At 42.5% G+C, this 22802-nt stretch overlaps 1 protein-coding gene across 1 annotated transcript; it reads right to left on the bottom strand.

Annotated features, from left to right (window-relative positions):
- Window positions 1-1365: 1365 nt before the first annotated feature.
- On the bottom strand, window positions 1366-22212 carry LOC147444696 (uncharacterized). The gene is made up of 5 exons (XM_086527235.1): window positions 22104-22212; window positions 21882-21984; window positions 2028-2129; window positions 1700-1860; window positions 1366-1620 (listed from the first exon to the last, which is right to left on the bottom strand). The coding sequence occupies exons 2-5, from the start codon at window positions 21973-21975 to the stop codon at window positions 1513-1515; spliced, it is 465 nt and encodes a 154-aa protein (XP_086383361.1). The 5' UTR covers window positions 21976-21984; window positions 22104-22212; the 3' UTR covers window positions 1366-1512.
- Window positions 22213-22802: the final 590 nt, after the last annotated feature.

The following is a 22802-nucleotide window of genomic DNA, read 5'->3' as shown; positions in this document are numbered from 1 at the left end:
AATAGCTTTTTCATAACAATAGCTTTTCCAAAAAGGTCAACTATGCAAGTGTAATGCTCTTTTTTCAAGGCAATATCACAAGCCATTGAAGAACACAAGCCGCAGGAGCAATGTGTCGCAATAAGCATTGGTATGATGCATGGTATTTATCAAATTAATTTTTCTAGTTTTTATTATTAGATAACATTAAAAAAGACATTTGGGTGCCTAGTGCTACAGAGAAATGTATTGTTTGTGTTGTTATTGAGAGAATCTTTTAAGTAGGAATACCTTTAAATTTTTTGGAAGCCATTAAGAATACCTTTTAATTTTGATGAAGATAGAAATAGAATAACTTGTAAGTGGTAATCAGATAAAATGCTTATTCAACGTGTTTGAACTTACCATAATGCCATGGAAGCTATGAGCCCGTCTTTTTTTCTCTCCTTAAAGAAAGGTTCAAATTTGACCAGTCTAACCCTTCTCCTTCTCAACTTTCTTTTAAGTTTGAGATGATTTGGGGCTTTATCTTTTGGCAAAATTTAGATTTTACCACCATAACCTCTCTTTATTTGGAAGGTTCAGGAAGTGGCCATAGGGTCATCCGCTCGGACAAGTCATTGTGGTTTATAGCTCTAAGTCTCTAATTTTAAAGCTTTTATTTTAGCACTTGCTTTTGTTTGTGATGGTCATGCACCAAAAGGCGCACCATCTTCTCATCATGGCCCACGAATGTAATCAGATGGAAGCAACCCCATCGAACATTCTTGAACCAAATTAGATTGGGCTGTGCATCGTGGGTTTACTCAGCATAAAGTGTTTAAAATATAAAGATTTAGAGACTCAACACAACACAAAAAGAATACAAGATTTTTTGTGATCTTTGTCTTCAAGGTACTCCCATAATTTTCCACAGTGCTAGCATTATAATGAAGAATTGTTTAGTTCAAGCTATAATGAAAATTATATCAATTAGAGCCCAATTAGTCCATTGAGCAGTCAAGAAATATCACACAAATTAACCTTGTGCCCAAGAACACTGTATGGGTAGCAACCATTTGCCAGATGATCATGTGGGCCTCAGCCAACTTGAAGGGCAGCAAAGGGGGTCAAGGCGAGATAATGGCTGCCTCCCGGCAGGCCGAAGAGGTGAGCCTACCCTCCCGTGCCTGGTCACGGATACCACCCTGGCGGGGGGCCCGTACTCCCTGGCACAGGACCCTCCATGCCACAGGTTCTGGGTGTTTTCTTACTCATAAATTTAAGGTGATGTTTCACCTAACTACATACAATGAATGGCAGAAGAAATGGTAGTGGCTTCAAACACTATCGAATTTGCAAAGACGTTGGCAATTAGTACATATTTATTGCTAGCAACACATGACCTAAACAGAACAGCATTATGCACTAGACATCATGTATGAAGAACCTCAATGAAAGTTACATTTGAGGGTATCATCCTGTATAAATATACCAGTTAAAGTATATACAACCCAAGTAAAAGCCAACTCCATAAATTTTCTAACGCTCCGTTCAGAATCCCAGGAAGGTGTCGGGTGCCGTAATCCTGAAGTTGATCTTCAAACAAGTCAGCATGTCTCCATCAAGGTTATGGATACGCATGTCAAGCCTATAAGAACCCTGCACAGACCAAAAGTAAACATGTAAATTAAAGGAGATATAAATGGTCGTGCCCAAAAAGCTCAAGCGCATTGCTTACAGGTGGTGTGTAAGAAGGTAAACCCTCCTTGCTCTCGATAGAGAAGTCTCCAGGGGCAATGGGACAGCTTGTTCTCACACACAAATCATCTTCCTCTGTGTGCACCCGCATACCCAAATAGTAGACCTGGATAGTGACGCTGCCGCCCTCAATTGTCTCCTCTTTTTCAATCAACCAGACAATGTCAAATACTGTAGTTATCAATCTCTAATCCTAGACAGAAAAAGCTAAGAAATGCCAGAGGGAACAAAACCCATGTACCCCAACTCCTTCACAGGTACCAAAACAACACCTTGTACAGCGTTATAACAAACAAAATAGAGCTTACTTGCAACAGCAGGGATCTCAAAAAGTGCTTCACTTCCTCTAACAACTGGATCCGGGTTGATTGTTACGCCCTTAACAGCCACTCTGTAGTCCTCGGTGGAACCTGAGCCATAATTTCAAACAGATGGAAGAAAAAAATTATTAAACCACCCTAAATGAGACCCAAAAGACCAGTTATGCAAATCTATTACTTGCTTTGAAAAAGACAGTTGGGAGACCCTCGGGCCTCAACACAAACAACCCCCGCCCCACGCCCAAAAGAAAAACAAAAACAAAGGCAGAACCTCAAGCCTGTTGGCGGTTGGCATAATTCTGACCAAAAACCCCGCAAAAAGCATCAATTTAATCCACATCGGTAGTTGACATGATTCCGACAAAACGCTTGATCATCAAAACACGGTCATGCCTCACTGTCTCCTCACTTTCTCATTCCCGTGCATGAATTCCAGATGAGCCGACGCTAAACTATACATCTACCTCCCTCCCTTGAGATTCGGGACATTAGCAGTCATCCACAATCTCTTGGTAGGCCAAAGATATCAATTAAAAAGAGGCAATACATACTTTTCAACAAGTTATTACCATACTATTGCATGTATTCCATACAGCCCGATCTCCGGAACACCACAAGGCCTAGCGTTTTGGCTTGCAAAAACGCCACCAGATCAGCCAGCGTTCTCTCACAAAAAACGCCAGCCCAACAGCAGATATTCAGCGTTTCATTTTCAGCCTCTCAGCGTTTTTGATCTGCAGTTCAGCCTTTGAAGAAACGCAGATTTTCAGCCTCCGACACCGTAGCAAATTTCCCCCGAAGATGGTTGCAGATGCTCCCCCACTTTCAGCCATAAAAACGCAGCCAAAACAGTCATTTTCAGCCACCAAATCAGTCCCCGAATTCAGCGATTAGAAGCCTACAGATTTCAGCCATCGAGTCGTCGTCGTCGTCGTCACCGTCGTCGTCATCGGCATAGTCCCATGCATCAGTCCATTGCATTCGCATTGTACACCTAACAAGAGTCTTTCCTACCAAAGAATCATGTTGCTTCTTGTTTTCCCCCCACTGAACTTGACACAGAAACACCCCTCCCGACTTCTCCTGGGATGTTGTAGAGGATCACTCTAGTGCTATAGAGGATGGTACACTTGGAAAATAATATAGGGTGTGCTCTTCTCTGCCATAATACAGGGCGCTGGCGCCTTCAGGTCCTTCCACTGCTGGAAGATTGCCTTCATAGTCTTCACCTGTAAATATTCGGCAGTTGTGGATGCTTCATATGCATGGTTATGACTGCTTTCCACCTCTCTAGGTCAAAACTAGCTCTATATGCTAGAGAGGTGAAGTTCAGATCTGATGGATCAACTTTATATGGTTGGATATTGTAAAAATTGGGTTTTTATATCATGATTAGTTGTTGGTCGAACTCTTTTTATGCATGGAAGAATACTTCTTAAGGGTCAAATGTGTGTAGACTCTGATTGTTTGCATGGGATGAATTCAAAGTGTGCGAGTTGGTTCAGTGTGATTATGATTTATAGTCAAGGATAAAGATTCCCTCATGAATTATGGTTGAAATTTTATGGTGAAAGCCGGTGTGGCTCATGGTTCTTTGTCTAGAATTTAGTAAATGCAAAAAATTTTGCAGCCATGTTATGTCCTAAATTGGTTATGCAGGATTGGTCGTGCCTCACCCAAGTCGGGTGGAGTGCTCACCCGTGTGATATGATTGGATTATGGATTATGGTTTTGGAATTAAATCATGAAGTGAATTGGATGGTTTATGACAAACATGTAAGGGTAGAGACCGTGTACAGTCTAATTCCTTGGGAAAGATTGTTTGTACAATCTAACCGGTCGATCCCTACACAAGGTCCGGTGTTCTGCTAGAGATTGGAAAACCAATCTCTTGGACTGTCGTCAATATAGATAAAGAATCGACGGAAAGGTTCTTGGTGACGGGTAAGGTAACTACGATCAACACTCTTCCAACAAGTTGTGCTTCCTAGTATGCCGAAGCCATTGATCCTGATTTCTAAGTAAAAGAGTTCCCTTTCATCCCTAGACAATCGTGTCGCTATATTGTTGACCAAAACCTCATTCCCTTGGCTAAAGCATTCAGACGTCACTCTGAGAGCCATTTGTTACTACAAAACAAGCATTCAAAGATATTACAACGTCTTTGTTTGAACACTTCACCATAAGTCAAACCAAACACTGCCACTCAAGAAGACAAGTCAAACAAGTACCACCAACGACTGTCACTTATAGATACATCATGCATACAATATATTTTCTCAAATAGCATGCATGAATGCGAGCATGATGCATAACAAACGCGACTAGCATCAGGCTTTAGGATATCCCTATAACCGGAAGCATTTGCATAGGGTCTCGAGAAGTTCTCAATGTCTGACCAAACATGGAGTTTAGGCCATGAGCCGGACTGCATCCAAAGGTACCTAGCAACTAGTGCTACCCCTGAATGGGTGTTATGAATGAAAACATACTCAAGAAAAATATAACATTGTGGAGGGTGAATATATGTGTACAGCGCATTGCAGAGAGAGAGAGAGAGAGAGAGAGAGAGAGAATATAGTGAAAGGTAAAATAAAGTGCGTAGAGACATGAGAAGATAACAACAGAGAATCTTTAAATACCTATCTACATGAAACAGGCAGCCATGTATTAACGCAATGACAAAATCTGAGTATACCATAACATCAAAAAGTTTATAACAAAACAACTAGCAGAACACCGGACCCTGTGTAGAGATCGACCGGTCCACCCATCCACTTCCGCTCTACTACAGACAGAGAGAATTTCACTTCGCCGGGAGCGAGCCAGAACACCTCCAACCTACCTGAGCAAGACATAAGTTATCCGCTTCATCTCCTTCTATGAACCCGAGCTCTGAAAGGATCCCAAATACCAGTAGGTGATAGGGTATCAATACCAACCATACCAGTTTAGACGCGACGCCTCTTCGATACCCAGCACCTGGTGTTTAGACAAAGCCAAGGTAAAATCCCCGACGCGTTAGCCATGTAGGTCATTCAACCCCCGACCCACTAACCGTGTAGATGAGCCTAACAAAAAGAAGTAAACCTATACAACACCCCCGATCCAGCAAAGCCTCAAGTCAATGACCTTTTAGTCTAAAGCTAAGCGATGTAGGTGATCCTAGTCTTGTAGCAACGCTGCCATGAGAAATATAACACATGAGTCCAATCACAATAGCACTTCCCACATGCACAAACAATCTTTCCCAAGCAATTAGACAGTACAAGGTCTCTATCCTTACACATCTGCCATAAATCATAATCCAATCACATCACACGGACGAGCACTCCACCCAACTTGGGTGAGACATGAGCAATCCAACATAACCACTTTAGAACATAACATGGCTGCAAAAATTTCAACAGCATAACCAAATCCAGAACAAAAACAATGAGCCATACCGGCTTCCACCATAAATTTTCAATCATAATCCATGAGGGAATCTCAGCCCTTAACCATAAATCATAATCACACTGAACCAACTTCCACACTTGAAGTTTAACATGGAGTTTAACACATCCCCTGCAATCAATCGGAGTCTACACACATCTAACCCTTAAGAAGTGATTCTTTCAAGCATATACAGAGTCCGACCAGCAACTAATCATGATATAAAAACTCAATTTTGACAACATCCAACCATGCAAAGTTGATGCATCACATCTGCACTTCACCTCTTTAGCACGTAGAGCTAGTTTTGACCTAGAGGGGTGCAAAACAGTCATAACCATACATATGGGACATCCACATCAATCCATGAGTCTCCATACATCATATGATAACATTGCCAACACCATAAACATGATGCAAAACATCTACGACCTTTAGGTCAACCATAAACCATTAACTTCACACATATGCATAAACAAATTTTGGACATTTTCGAAAGTATGTAAAACATGCAATTGAAAGTATTTGACCTCAAACCAATGCATCAAGTTCAGTTCCATAATATAGACTCACTCTATCACATCACTTTGACCATATGGTACTCACATAACAAACGGTAATTCCAAAAGAAAGCCACTTTATTTCTATCTGCCTATGCGGTTCAGGATGTTTAACCATATACTCCTGCACAAGTTTATGGCCATCTAATAATTGAAATTAACTCACCAAAACAAACCATAAAACATATCAAAACGGCTCCATTAACTCACGATGTCATACGGTACCCCCCTTGGTAGCACTCTTACGCGTGTAGGTAAAAACCGGTTATAGAGTGATTAATAACTCGCATTCCCGAGGTGATAACGAAGACCTAAATTCATTTATCAACAAGTTTCATCAAGCTTTTCAATCGGTTAAGTTACTTTGCCCATCTGGTGAATCTATATAGTGGTTCTCCAAGGAGCCTGGAGTCGAAAATTTTGGTTAAGCGTAGTGGGTAACAAACTGTTTTTTGACCATATCTTTTAGCTCGTGCGTTTTTTTCACATAACACTAAAGAGAGAAAATGTTTCAATTGATGCGTTTTATCTCTGGTATAAAGGGTTCGGTTGATTTATAACGATTTGTGATTTATGACCAAAACGATGTTCCTACTACCTCTACGATGTGAAACAAAAAGCACTTTTTATGCACGTACGTGATCATAAACGCATCATGTGTATAAATCAACGTGTTAAACATGATGAAATAATAATGGGACAACTTTGTATGTACTCGGTTGATCCATACATGTACTCGTATGCGAAAAAACAATCACCGAGAGGATGACTACACCAAAAAAGAGAGAGAGAGAGAGAGAGAGAGAGAGAGATGATGACTAAAGAGTTTAGGGCTTCTCACCATGCTTTAGAATTGATTACGGACTATCGAAAGGCTTCTTGCTTTGCCGCAAGAAAGCGGTGATGAGAGCTATGTAGAGGTATCTGCCACAAAAGCTTCCGGAGAGCGCGTACACCATGAAACGAGAGAGAAGATAATAAGCAAGTAGAGAGAGAGTACTTTTGAGAGAGAGAGAGAGAGAGAGAGAGAGAGAGCTTATGGAGATGGTGATCAAGTGTTTGTACCGCTGCGTATAATAGATACGTATAGTCTTGCGATAGTAGATGCAACAGATGGCAGTTGAGAGATGGCTTGAAGGTAAGAGCTTGAGAGAGAGAAGACAACTCCGACGTCAAGGCAAGAGAGCTTCCGCTTCCGAGAGAGTGTGTTTTTAAGTGAAGCGAGAGGTCTTTATATAAGCTCTCAAGACACGGATTTCGATGCGCGATTTCGAATTTATAAGAAGAAGCTTGGCTTCCAAAAAAAGAGCTCTAGACTAAACTCCTCTCTTTTCTAAAAAGACTCTTTCTTTCTTAAAGACACGCTTTTGCTTTTGATTGTCAACTCTCTCACTTACCATTCAATTTTTACAGCAAAATTGACCATCCAAGCAGTATCTAGGCAACTAATGGAAACCGTAGCTAGACTATACCACAACGTAATGTCACGACATAATTATGACTTTTCCGTATTGCCCCAGTGTATTTACGGTACCGCTTTTTATAAAATATTTCCCGTAGAAATCTCGTTTAGTCCCGAGGTTTTGCTCCAAGTGATCATTTTTTTAATCTGATGAAAACTAAAATTAATATTTTTATAATTAAGTCATCATAAAAAGCACATTGCTTTTCAAAAACACCGAAAAGCACAAAAAAACGATTTTTTTCAAAACTGAGCCAAGCGCCCGTTTAACCTACTGGAATATGGAAACGACCTTGCTTTTCACTTTAGAACCTTCCAATACTGTCAATCAAGAATCTTAAGTCGGGGTATTACCAAATCCAAATCAAGGAGGAAGACATACCAAAGACAAGATTTATTACTCGTTCTGAACATTATGAATTTACAGTTATACCTTTTGGACTTACTAATGCTATGTTACTTATGTTACTTACCTTTTGGACTTATGTTACTTACTGGTACATACTGGTAGGTTCTTGATTTTATTGGGTGGAATCTTTATAGATTCTGCTCCAGTCCTCCCTGACCAACCCTTGCGTGGGCAGCCAAAAATCCCTGAGCAAGGATCTAACTTGGCTTGACGCAACCAGAAATCATCACGGTAACCAACTCACCCAAGGAAACTCGCTGCTGAGCTGATGTTCACGTTATATGTATAAAAATCTTTTACAGGTCCCTTCTACAGCAGCTTCTGCGCACATAGCCGGTTGCCTGCGCCTCAACCAACTACAAGCCTCGTTTGTGTTCCCCAAGGCGGCCTGCTTTCCCTACGTTTCAGTTGCGCGCTGCTCTCCGCCTTCATTTTTTTCTCGACACTTTTGCCGGCATCTCCTGAAGATTCGACTTTATTCAGAATTTCTTGAAATCATTAGGACATACTAATGCAAATATCAAGTCTATTTACTCTGCTCATGCATACAATAAGCTCTCAACATGTCTTCAATGATTTGTATGCCCATCAGTTTGAGGATGATAAGCAATACTAAAGGCTAATTAGGTTCCTATAGCTGAGAATAATGCTTTCCAAAAATTAGAGATGAACTTTGTATCACGAACCGTGATACATGAAAACACCTTTCATGAAGACTTGAGCTATATCCTTAGCTATAAATGTTGTTTTGACTGGAAATAAATGTGGCCATTTTTGTAAGCATATCAACAACAACAAAAATAGAGTCATATCCCAGAGATGTAGAAAGTCCTCGTAATGAAATCCATGGATATGCATTCCCATTTCATTTGTGGAGCATCTTTATTACGTAGCTTTCATACGTAATAAGTTCTCTCTTCTTTGCTGTAGATTTCCAGATCTTTGTTCCTCCTCGGAACGAGGTCTTTTAATTTCACGAACAGGAACAGGTTCTGGTTTCCTCTTTCCGGTAGTAGATAACTTTATTTCAATGGGTTTGCCTGCATCAAGGACATTTGCAAAATTGGTAAGACGAAGACGAAGACTCTGAAGTCTAGTCTTTATAGAATTATGTAGCCCTGACACGAATTGAGCTACCTTAACCTCTTGAGTCATCCCTGCTAGGCATACTTGACAAGGGTTAAGAAATGTTGCTAGTATAATTCTAGATCTCTAGTTCCTTGAGTACAGTCAAAAAACTAATTCATACGGTCTGAATGATAAACTTTGTTCTGATCGTTCTTCTTAAGTTGGGTCTTAAGATAATCCAAAGTTGCAGCATTAGGATCAACATTGTTTTCTGTGCAATGGTCTCTCCACCAACGTTGTTTCTCTAGTTTGAACTTAACGATGATAGCTTTGTTCTACTGCGGACGAATGAGCCAAGTCAAAGTAGTCATCCATGCACTCAATCCAATCTTTAAGAACTTTGCCTACATCTTTGTTTTCCCCGCTAAAATTCACAGGTTGAGACTTGCGAAGCATAACATCGATGTCTCTATCGAAGATGGTATGTTGAGGAACAATAGGCACATTTGTGTTAGCAGCAGCCGCATTTCTTCTAGGAGGCATGGTAACTTACTGCACCATATCCACCAAGGTCACACTTCGTAAAATATTCTATCACGTTCGGAGTCCTCAAATCAAATAGAATAGACATTAAAAAATAAGATGAGAAGAAAATAGGAGAAGGAATAATGAATAAATTAACCCAATTACTATATCACAAAACTTTGGGTTTCCGAAAGTCTACAAGGTGTCTCGAAGTTTTTAATAAACCCTGGTGGCTCTAACAAAAATGCACTCGGTAATATCCATTGTGATATCCTTCCACCAATATGGTATAGTTGTTCCATTCCTTGAGTATGTCTTTACGATCTTTGACTGGAATATTTCTTCGTTGGCGTCTGAGTCATACCATTCTTGAGTAAGAGATTTGTTTGTTACAGGTACTCCCATTTCGGTACATGATGTTTTTCACGTTAGCTTACTCAAGAAGTATGTATCTGATTCTCGACATATTCTTGATGATTCTCTATTATCTACATCTACTGACAGAACTTTTGAAGTATATCCCGAAGCAACACTTCAGAACAAAACCAAGCCTCTACGTAATCGGACCATTATTGAACACCTTGTTAAATGATCAACGTATCCTCAGGAAGATACCACTTGGGAACATGATGATGTAACGAAACTAAATTATCTAGATTTCATGTAGAGGTGAGGACACCTCAAATTTTTGAAGTGTGGGAGGATGTAAGATCCCCAATTTTTGGGTCTCTTCTAAAAATAAGAAAAATAACTTTCAATATCTATTTCGTCAAGTTTTGACTTAAGATGCTTGATTGACAGTATTGGAAGGTTGTAAAGTGAAAAGCAGGATCGATTCTATATTTCAGTAGGTTAGACGGACGTTTGGTTCAGTTTTGAAAAAATCCGCTATTTTTAGCTTTTCGTGCTTTTCAGTGTTTTAAAAGCAATGTGCCTTTTATGATGACCTAAATATAAAAATATTAATTTCTCCCTAAGATTTAAAAATGATCACCTGGAGTAAAAACGAGACCAAACATGATTTTTACGAGATATATATAAAAAGCGGTATCGTAAATACGTCGGGACAGTACGAAAAAGTCATAATTATGTCGAAACATTACGATGTGACATAGTCTAGCTACGGTTTCCATTAGTTTGCCAGATACGCTGGGATGGTCAATTTTGCTATAAAAATTGAATGATAGGTGGGAGAATTGACCACCTAAAGCAAAGGCTTGTTTTAAAAAAGAAAATGTCTTTTTAGAAAAGAGAGAGGAGGAGTTTAGTTTAGAACTCTTTTCTTGGAAACCAAACTTCTTCTCAGAGACTCGATATCGAGCATTAGAATCCGTGTCCAAAAAAAAAAAAAAAAACGCAAACATGCGCAAACTTATCTCTCTTTGCTTCACTCTATTCTTAGCTTGTGATTTTGGCCTTGACAGCTTATATAAAAACCCCTCTCCCTTTACTTTAAAAACACAAACTCTCAGAAGCGGAAGCTCTTTTGCCTTGACGTCAGAGTTATCTTCTCTCCTCAACCTCTCCCTCAAGCTCTTATCTTCAAGCCATCTCTCGGCTCCCGTCTGTTGCATCTACTACCGCAAGACTATACGTATCTATTATACAGAGTGGTACAAGCTCTTCATCACCATCTCCATAAGTTCTTTTCTCTCTCTCGAAAAGAAGAAGGATACTTGCTTATTATCTTCTCTCTCGTTTCACGGTGTACGTGCTCTCTGGAAGCTTTCGTGGCAAAACAAGAAGTCTTTCAACAGCCTCTAATCAATATATACCTTCATAAGTTCAGAATAGTCATCAAGAACAAGAAGCCTTTCAACAGCCCCTAATCAATTCTAAAGCACGGTGAGAAGCCCTAAACCATAGTCATCATCTCTCTCTCTATGTCGTTTTTCTACGTAGTCATTCTCTGGGTGATTGTTTTTTTGCATACGAATACATGTATGGATCAACCGAGTACATACGAAGTTGTCCCTAAATATTTCATCATGTTTAACACGTTAATTTATCCACATGATGCATTTATGATCACGTACGTGCATAAAAAGCGCTTTTTATTTCACGTCATAAAAACGGTAAGAACATTGTTTTGGTCATAAATCACAAACCATTATGAATCAGCCCGAACCCTTTATACCAGAGATAAAACACATCAATTGAAACATATTCTCTCTTTGGTGTCATGTGAAAAACACGCACAAGCTAAAAGATATGGTCAAAAAACAGTTTGCTGCCCACTACACTTAACCAAAATTTTTGACTCCAGGCTCCTTGAAGAACCACCGTATAGATTTACCGGATGGACAAACCCACTTAACCAATTAAAAAATTGATGAAACTTGGTGATGAATGAATTTAGGTCTTTGTTATCACCTCGGGAATGCGAGTTAATCACTCTAAAACCAATTTTTACCTACAAGCGTAGGAGTGCTACCACGGGGGGGGTACCATATGACGTTGTGAGTTAATCGAGCCATTTCGATATGTTTTATGGTTTGTTTTGGTGAGTTAATTTCAATTATTAGATAAACATAAACTTATTTGGGAGTATATGGTTGAACATTCCAAACCGCATAAGCAGATATGAATAAAGTGGCTTTCTTTTGGGGTTACCGTTTGTTGTGTGAATACCATATGTTCAAAGTGATGTGATAGAGTGATAGTCTATATTATAAAGCTGAACTTGACGCATTGGTTTGAGGTCAAATACTTTCAATTGCATGTTTTACATACTCCCGAAAATACCAAAAATTTGTTTGTTGCATATGTGTGAAGTTATGGTTTATGGTTGACCTAAAGGTCGAAGCTGTTTTGCATCATGTTTATGGTGTTGAAATGTTATCATATGATGTCTGGGGACTCATGGATTGATGTGGATGCCTCATATGCATGGTTATGACTGCTTTCCACCTTTCTACGTCAAAACTAACTCTATATGCTAGAGGTGTGAAGTTCAAATCTGATGCATAAACTTTGTATGGTTGGATATTGTAAAAAATGGATTTTTATATCATGATTAGCTGTTGGTCGAACTCTTTTTATGCATGGAAGAATCACTTCTTAAGGTCACATGTGTGTAGACTCCGATTGATTGAAGGAGATGAACTCCAAGTGTGGGAGTTTGTTCGGTGTGATTATGATTTATGGTCAAAGGCAAAGATTCCCTCATGAATTATGGTTGAAATTTTATGGTGGAAGCCGATGTGGCTCATGGTTTTTTTTTTAGATAGTAAATGCAGAAATTTTTGCAGCCATGTTATGTCCTAAATTGAATATGCAGGATTGGTCATGCCTTCCCCAAGTCGGCTGGAGTGCTCGCCCGTGTGATGTGATTGGATTATGGTCTATGGTTTTGATATTAGATCATGAAGTGAAATGGATGGTTTATGGCAGACGTGTAAGGGTAGAGACTCTGTACAGTCTAACTGCTTGAGAAAGATTGTTTGTGCATCTGAGAAGTGCTATTGTGATTGGACTCATGTGTTATGCGTTTCTCATGGCAGCGTCGCTACAAGACTAGGATTAGCTACATCGCTTAGCCTTAGACTAAAGGGTCGTTGACTTGGGACTTTGCTGGATCGGGGGTGTTGCCTAGGTCTACTTCTTTTTGTTAGGCTCATCTACAGGGTTAGTGCGTCGGGGGTTGCATGACCTACACGGCTAACGCGTCGGGGATTTTGCCTTGGCTTTGCATAAACACCCGGTGCTAGGCATCGAAGAGATGTGGCGCCGAAACTTGTATGGTTGGTGTTAATACCCTACTACCTGCTGGTACTTGGGATCCTTTCAAAGCTCAGATTCATGGAGGGAGGCGAAGCGGCCTCAACTTATCTCTGGCTCAGGTAGATTGGAGGTATTCTGGCTCGCTCCCACCAAAGTGAAATTCTCTCTGTCCGTAGTAGAGCGGAAGTGGATGGGTGGACTGGTCAATCCCTACACAAGATCCGGTGCTCTGCTAGTTGTTTTGTTATAATCTTTTTGATGTTATGGTATACCCACATTTTGTCATTGCATTAATACATGGTTGCCTGTTCCATTTAGATGGGCATTTAAAGATTCTCTGTTGTCGTCTTCTCATGTCTCTGTGCACTCTATTTCACTCTCCACTATATTCTTTCTCTCTCTCTTTCCCCAACACGGTGTACACATATATTCACCCTTCACAATGTTATATTTTTCTTGAGTGCGCTTTCATTCATAACACCCATTCAGGGGTAGCACTAGTCGCTAGGTACCTCTGGATGCATTCCGGCCTATAGCCTAAACTCCATGCTTGGTCGGGCGCTGAGAACTCCTCCCCTATGCAAATGCTTCCGCAACTCTGATGTATAGATCGACCGGTCCACCGATCCACTGCCGCTCTACTACGGACAGAGAGAATTTCACTTCGCAGGGAGCGAGCCAGAACACCTCAAATCCACCTGAGTCAGACTAAGTTGAGGCTGCTTCGCCTCCCTCCATGAACTCGAGCTCTAAAAGGATCCCAAATACAAGCAGATGTGCCGCGGCCCGCCTATGCCATATAGAGCCACAGACGCAGATGCATTATATATGTCAGTGCACAATGTATTACAAGATACGGGATCACTTCCACTGTCTATTTAGAGAGGGCTTCAGAACCTTCTCTAGTATCATGAGCTATCGCGACCAGAGATATCTTGGACTGTATCTACTTGAGTTACACAGAGTTTACCGAGAAGATCTTGAGAGAGACAACACCAGAGACGAAATATTGATTTCTTCACACCAGATACTGAAAAAAAAAAGCTCAGCTCATACACACACCAGCGGTACTCATTGATCGAGCATTGGAGCTAGGGAGATCGAACCCCACGATTGAGGAGAGGAGAAACGAGCTTCACAGCAGTGGTCACACATACCCCATACAGTCCTAGCTAGTAGCACTTCTAGAATCATTTTAGTATCTCTTCTTTTTTATACCTATACATGGTATCAGATTCACCAGTTTGTAACAGATTGGTCTCATAGGTCATTTTGGCCTTTTAAAGTCGTTAATATATGATTTCATCTCTCTCTCTCTCCTTCCTTCCTTTGCACTCTCTCTCTCTCTCTCTCTCTCTCTCTCTCTCTCTCTCTCTCTCTCTCTCTCTCTCTCTCTCTCTCTCTCTCTCTCTCTCTCCCTCCTTCCTTCCTTTGCACATATGGCAATGCCCCTCTAGTTGGGCTCCTCAGATGACCATGTACAGTTCTGGGGGTTTTATGCGCGTTTGCCAAGGCAAGAGCCTTCTGTACAGAAACCGGATTAGCTAATTGCTAATCTCCTTCGGGTACGCACAGTCCATCGTGAAGGAATGCAAAAAAGGAGAGTTTTCTTGCGTAAAAACTTGTCCAATTTACAAGGGAACTGTCCCATTGCGTGCAGGAGCGTCTTGACACACGCGTAGACGCGTTTGCTCTGCCCAAAATGATTCAAAACAGAAAATTACAGCCTGCTGTGTTTTTTTGTAGGCTTAGGGTTTCGCACCTAAACTACAGGGCATTGCAGGGGGAGCCTCAAGAAAGCCGTGGGATGCTTAAACAGGGCTTTGGGCACCTGACAGTGACAAAACAGGGAATTACAGCATGTTGAAATTGACCTACAGCTTAGTGGAAAGCTTCCATACTGCAAGGGAAAGTGTCCTTGACGTGTGCTTTTGACCTACACGGATTTTTGCGTTGTTATGCTGGCAAAATTGGGTCAAAAACCTACAATTACAGCCATGGACAGGTTTGGGCAGCTTGGTGAGGGTTAGTGAAAGCGTTTGGATCGTTTATTTGCCAAGGGAACCTAGGGAAAGCATTGGGTGCTTGTACAAGACAATTTAGAGAGATTTCCCGTGAAGAATTTCGTCTAATTTAAGGGACAAGTGTCACAAGACGGGCGCCACGTGCCAATAGAAAAGAACAGACTGAACAAACTTTTAGCACTTCAATTATTCAATAACAACTGAACTGAAAGAGAGAGAGACGACACGCGACACGGAGTGGCGAAATTCCACCCCAGAGAGTATTAGCTCTAAACCTTGGCGCCCCTTTCGGTATTTCTTTATATTGCATCAACACAATACAAGCCGGTACTCCATACTCTGCACCTTCTCTAGGAAGCATGCCAGAGAATGAGCCCTAACCTCATATTTAAAGGTTCTTGGCCTAAAAAGCAGTTATAGTAAAAAGCCTTCAAACTCAAAAGCTCCTGGTTCAAAAGCAAAGCCAAAAAGCTACCAACGTAATTTACAGAAACCCGTACAGCCTGCCACATCATCAGCCAACGGAACACGCGAAAATCTGTATAGCTTGCCACGTCATCATGCCAAAGCAATTTTTGAAAATCTGCCACGTCATCAATTTTTGCGTGTGTACGGGTTCTGCTTTATTTTAATCCTTTGTCACTGGGGCACCATCGGATGGGGTCCCCATAAGTCGGTAGGACTTCTTCTGTTACTTGTTCTTCTTAGGGTTTAGACCCCTCGGCCGGAATCTGTAAGTTGGCTCCATTCTTCAGGACTTTGACACGTCAGCAGTTTGTACATCTCCCCTTTTATGAAAGAGAGTAATCGTCCGTGATTACAGCATATCTGCAAAACAACTCAAGTTAACTCAGAAATTTCCGAGGGTCATTCCAAGGGACAATCAATTTGCTCTTTTTGTTAAGGAGTTAGCTTCTCCTTTCAGCTCTTTTAATCAAGGAGTTAGCTTCTCCTTTCGGCTCTTTTGATCAAGGAGTTAGCTTCTCCTTTTGGCTCTTTTGATCAAGGAGTTAGCTTCTCCTTTCGTCCAGATTGAAACTCTTGATATTCCGGCGTAGTAAAATTAGCCATCACACCCAGACCGTATTGATCTTCCACGGGTGATTTGATGCACTAAAATTACATACCAAGGCAATCTCATCCAATTAGGAATTTTTAGTAATTGGCACATCACAATGCAGCACAAATGCATGTTACAAGACATAGAAAGATAATGTCGCCGATGAACACTCCTCCCCCATAAACTAACAAGGTCCGGGCCGGGAGATATTCAACGACTCCTTCATCACTCCTCCCGCATAACCTAAAAAGGTCCGGGCCGGGAGATACAGAGGCCTTTTACAACCAAATGCACCCCAGACCGCAGCCTGCGTCGTTTAGAGGTGCTGAGAGTAACCACTGCTCAGACTTCTTAATACTCCTCCCGCATAACCATCCAGGTCCGGGCCGGGAGTCACAACAACAATACTCCCCCCGTAAATAACCACAAGGGTCCGGACCATGAGTTTTAAAAAAACAACACTTTTCAATCATTCAATACTCCTCCCGCAAATAACCACAAGGGTCCGGGCCATGAGTATGAACAAGCATTCTCAGACGTAATTTCTCACTACTACACCCGGGAGTAAAATCACCAATCATTGAAACCAATATTAAAACCAGAGTCAAACAATTCAAAACGGCACCAAGACAGGTTCAAAACAGATACCATCCATTTCAAACAAATTCCAAACAGGATCACCACAGATTTCAAACTTAAAAGCGATCTCGACCTCACTTGAGCTCGAAAAGTCGACTGACTTTCCATCCTGAAACCTGCACCAAAAATTAGGGTTAGGTTCATTCCATAAGGTCGTAGCCGAGCACAGCATGGTCCATCAGCGGCAAACAGTGTTTTCGTTGGCGGTGATGGTAGGCCCAAGATAGCAATCGCACTGAATCTCCAAGGTCATCTGCTCGTGAAGAGACATCTACTGAGAGATGTCGAGAAATTTCAAGTTATAATCCGCTAGGGTTTCCATGGCAAGCATTTCAGGATACCCCACTCTGCCAGAAGTTGCACTCCGAAGGAAGATGTCAGAAACCATACAACTTCGGGCAAAAATTTTCTTGAAAGCTTGCCAAGTACTTGGAAGTGTGCTGCTTGGTAGCTATCAACATCTGCATAGCACTGCCTTTGAGAAAAGCACTACCTCAAAACAAATCTTGGATCCTTCTCTTGTAAGTGATCTTTATGGCTTATGCCCTGTAAGACATGAGCGGTGAAGACGGGAGCGCGCCTGATGCGCGATGAAGTAAAGGTGGGAGTGGCTAATAAGTCCGGGTTGGGGGGCGAAGATCTCTCAAATAAAATTCCAATAGCTCTGTCTACTCTTTTGTAGGACCGGTATGCTTTCAGAAAAGCACACGCCTGATGATATGATATCACTGTCACAAGAAAGGCACCACGTGCCAATAGAAAAGAACAGACTAATAGACTTTTAGCACTTCAATAGCAGCTGAACTGAAAGAGAGAAAGAGAGAGAGAGAGAGAGAGAGAGAGAGAGAGAGAGACGACACGCGATACGGAGTGGCGAAATTCCACCCCAGAGAGTATTGGCCCCAAACTTTGGCGCCCCTTTCGGTATTTCTTTATATTGCATCAACATAATACAAGCCGGTACTCCAGACTCTGCACCTTCTCCAGGAAGCATGCCAAAAAATGAGCCCTAACCTCATATTTAAAGGCCCTTGGCCTGAAAAGCAATTATAGTAAAAAGCCTTCAAACTCAAAAGCTCCTGGTTCAAAAGCAAAGCCAAAAAGCTGTCAACATAATTTACGAAAATCCGTACAGCCTGCCACGTCATCAGCCAACGCAAAACGCGGACATCTGTACAACTTGCCACGTCATCATGCAAGCGCAATTTTCGAAAATATGCCACGTTATCAGTTTTTGCGTGTGTGCGAGTGTGCGTGTGCGGGTCCTGCTTTATTTTAATCCTTTATGTCACTGGGGCCCCATCGAACGGGGTCCCCATAAGTCGGTAGGACTTCTTCTGTTACTTGTTCTTCTTAGGGTTTAGGCCCCTCAGCCAGAATCTGCGAGTTGGCTCCATTCTTCAGGGCTTTGACACGTCAGCAGTTTGTTACAACAAGTGACCCTACAGGTGCGAGAGCTCGCGAGCTATCCACAAAAGTGATCGGCACGCGAATTGGAGTGCAAAACGGAGAATTCAACGTGCTGCAATTTCTCGCCAGTTTTTGTGAAGTCATTTAAAGTGCGTGGAAAGTTGCCGTGTGCTTGGGATTTTGTCCGTGGAGACTTCTACTGTGGTTATGTTGCCATGGAAACCATACAACTTCGGGCAAAAATTTTCTTGAAAGCTTGCCAAGTACTTGGAAGTGTGCTGCTTGGTAGCTATCAACATCTGCATAGCACTGCCTTTGAGAAAAGCACAACCTCAAAACAAATCTTGGATCCTTCTCTTGTAAGTGATCTTTATGGCTTATGCCCTGTAAGACATGAGCGGTGAAGACGGGAGCGCGCCCGATGCGCGATGAAGTAAAGGTGGGAGTGGCTAATAAGTCCGGGTTGGGGGGCGAAGATCCCTCAAATAAAATTCCAATAGCTCTGTCTACTCTTTTGTAGGACCGGTATGCTTTCAGAAAAGCAGACGCCTGATGCTCTGATATCACTGTCACAAGAAAGGCACCACGTGCCAATAGAAAAGAACAGACTAATAGACTTTTAGCACTTCAATAGCAGTTGAACTGAAAGAGAGAAAGAGAGAGAGAGAGAGAGAGAGAGAGAGAGAGAGAGAGAGAGAGAAAGAGATGACACGCGATACGGAGTGGCGAAATTCCACCCCAGAGAGTATTGGCCCCAAACCTTGGCGCCCCTTTTGGTATTTCTTTATATTGCATCAACATAATACAAGCCGGTACTCCAAACTCTGCACCTTCTCCAGGAAGCATGCCAGAGAATGAGCCCTAACCTCATATTTAAAGGCCCTTGGCCTGAAAAGCAATTATAGTAAAAAGCCTTCAAACTCAAAAGCTCCTGGTTCAAAAGCAAAGCCAAAAAGCTGTCAACGTAATTTACGAAAATCCGTACAGCCTGCCATGTCATCAGCCAACGCAAAACGCGGACATCTGTACAACTTGCCACGTCATCATGCAAGCGCAATTTTCAAAAATATGCCACGTTATCAGTTTTTGCGTGTGTGCGGGTGTGTGTGTGCGGATCCTGCTTAATTTTAATCCTTTATGTCACTAGGGCCCCATCGGACGGGGTCCCCATAAGTCGGTAGGACTTCTTCTGTTACTTGTTCTTCTTAGGGTTTAGGCCCCTCTGCCAGAATCTGCAAGTTAGCTCCATTCTTCAGGGCTTTGATACGTCAGCAGTTTGTTACAACAAGTGACCCTACAGGTGCGAGAGCTCGCGAGCTATCCACAAAAGTGATCGGCACGCGAATTGGGGATCGGCACGCGAATTGGGGTGCAAAACGGAGAATTCAACGTGCTGCAATTTCTCGCCATGTTTTGTGAAGTCCTTTAAAGTGCGTGGAAAGTTGCCGTGTACTTGGGATTTTGTCCGTGGAGACTTCTACTATGGTTATGTTGCCGAAATCGGGTTAAGAGTAGAGGAATTTCAACTCGATAAAAGTGGGACAGCTTGTAGAAGTTTACAGGTTTTTCTCAAATGTAATAAGAATAAAGAAACACCGAAAGGGGCGCCAGTCTTTGGAGCCAGGGTGTCGCTATTTTCTCGGGAGCGCTCTAGCTACCAAGTCGTGAAATGTCTTGAAGTATTGAATCCCAGTCACAGGCTTATTCGTGAAGTTCCTTTGTGTCGTAAAGTTAAAGTAATGATCGGGTGAAAGCCAAAGTCTACCGCCCTACGAGCCAGTTTCATAGGCACCTCCACCAAAAGCCTAGTCCGCAATTGCAAATCAAGGATCTAAGCCACCAAAAACCACCAGCAGTGAAGATGACAATAAGCCATTCGGCATCGGGCTAGTGTCAGCCAACTGGTAAAATTTGCCAACAAGAGGTAATGGAGGAATCGAAGGGCTAGCAACCAGTGACTAATATCAGGGGGAAGAGATAGTTGACATCACCAGGAAACTGCAAGAGAATGGCACAAGGTGAGTAACAAAGCACTATACTCGAACTAGCAAGGAGCTATCATTTACAATAAAGAGCAGTCCAGCTCTTGAAGACCATAGCTGGATAGGGAACTCCAGGAAGACAATGTAGGGAGCTATGAAACAGCGTCCAGGTGACAACCAGCTCAAGAATCTTGGTAGAGCAGCAGCTAGCCAACCACTAAACAACCCACCAACCAACAAGCCACAACGGCAACCCAAGCCAAAACAACAAAACCCCAACAACCCCAATGAACAAAGGAGGAAAGTAAACAAAACAAAACAAAAGCAACAGAAACGAAAAAGCAAACAAGACACACTCTAAGGACAAGCTTTCACACACACACATACCCACTCAAAAGCAAGCCCTCAAAGGGCAACAAAAAGAACACACATCCACACAAACTCTAAGGACAAGCTTCCACGCACTCACGCCCCCCCACCTCCCCCAAAAAAAAGCTAGCCCTGAGAAGACAACAAAAAGAACACACATGTACACACCCACACAAACACAAAAGCAAGAACAAATAGGAAATTAAGGAAAGGGAAAAGCAAAAGAACAGAAAGAAAGAAACCAAACCCGAAACATGCATAGCACCAATGAACCAGCAGGACCACATAGGGAGAAACACCGAACAACTGCTAGGGAGTCTACAGCACTAGGAGAAGGAGAGCTCGTGTGGGAGGCGAAGTTGCGCAGGCAAGACTAATCCGGGCAGAGACAGCCGTCCTGACGGGCTCCGTGTTGATGGAGGTGATGCAGCACCATGGAAGGAGACAGGGGTTAAGCCAAGGGAAGGGCACAAATCTGGCATTGCAAAGGGTGGCAGGCGGCACGAAGGAGAACCGGCAAGGCAGTTCTGATGGGGACAAGGCATCAACGAGCAGGAATCTACAAGGTCGCGGTAAAGGGAGGGGCTTGCGTAGGGTTTAGAGCTTGCACAGGCTGCAGAGAACACAAGCAGGTGGCGGGGTTGGTGCGATGAGCAGGAACAGGGCGGCACTATAATTTGCCTCTCTTTCTCTCTCTCTCTCTCTCTCTCTCTCTCTCTCTCTCTCAAGAGAACCCCAAACTGTAAAGACAACTGAATACTGACAAACCACTGGCTCTCTTCATATCTATGAAACTTTTGAGGCAAACCCAGCTTAAAGTGAGGCTCACCAAATCCCAAAAGGGAACTGCCAGAGGGTTGGTACAGAAGTGGCTAGGAAGTGCAGATAGGGTTGGCGTGGGAACAGGCTGGCACTATGGCTGAAGCTGCGGGCACCAGCAAATGTATGATGTATGTAATGCCTAAGTTCGGACTCTGTCAGTCTACTTACGCTGGATCCAAGCCTCCATCCCCATTCACGCTTGAGCAGGTGAGCCGTTAAATAATGAAAAAAAATAGATCAAAGGCTTAGCCACCACCAAACAGAGCTAATATGTCATCTAAGAACAGAATTTATTGCTTTCCTTTCTTTTCTGTTCTTGGAAAAAACACGGAGGATGCGATTGAAGAGACATACTGCATAAACTCCATGTGGTTGTTGCATCTGCAGCCGACAGAAGTAGGACAAGGCCAAGCACGATCATCAACATCCTCATCGGACTGCTCGACATTTTCAATATCTGGACAAAGAATCTCTCTATCTCTCTCTCTCTCTCTCTCTCTCTCTCTCTCTCCCCGGACGCACACACAGACACGCGCGCACGCCCACCAGAGGGATCGAAGCGGATGAGGATCATACCTGGTTTTGCCTCAACTCGTCTTCCTGTGCGCGAGGAAATTATATCTGCAGTAATCAAACGATAGCGTCTATTTATGTATGCCACGTGGATGCGTTTAGCGCTTTTTGCGTAATACGGGTATGTCCTGCACATTTTTGCTTTAAGTATGAACGATTTTACGAAAATCGTAGGATGATCCCGTTTGGAACGAAGGCGGAGGATGGAGTTTGGGACAGGTGGCGCATGTCCCCCCTTCTAGTCAAAACCGCCCATCGGTAGATCTCTCTCTCTCTCTCTCTCTCTCTCTCTCTCATACACAACAAAGTATGAGAGAACTCTCGTCTCTCTCTAGGCATCACATCTCTCTCACTCGTCTCTCTCATACACCTCACAGTATGAGAGAGAGAGAGAGAGACAGAGAGAGAGGGAGGGAGATTCGACGTGCACGCTAATGTGGGGATAGCATGTGGGGGGAAGGTGCGACAGAGGCAGCAGTAGGGGAGGGCGGCAATGCACTACATACATGGGGATTTATGTGGAGGGGGGGTTTTACGTGGACAAGGGGATATTCCAGGGTATCTAGTAAAGAAACAAGTTTTCTTTATTGGAGAGCAAGTATGGAGAGTATGTAGTGATGATTCTAGGCCCATTTGTTTGAGTGGAAATACCAATATGTCATCTTTATTGGTGGTATCTACCCAAGGTTCTCTGTCGCTGAA

The sequence above is a fragment of the Adiantum capillus-veneris genome, chromosome 13 (assembly GCF_014529385.1).
Source record: "Adiantum capillus-veneris isolate H3 chromosome 13, ASM1452938v2, whole genome shotgun sequence".
Taxonomy (NCBI): domain Eukaryota; kingdom Viridiplantae; phylum Streptophyta; class Polypodiopsida; order Polypodiales; family Pteridaceae; genus Adiantum; species Adiantum capillus-veneris.
Note: the sequence above shows the minus strand (reverse complement) of the source record. Positions and strands in the feature narration are given on the sequence as shown.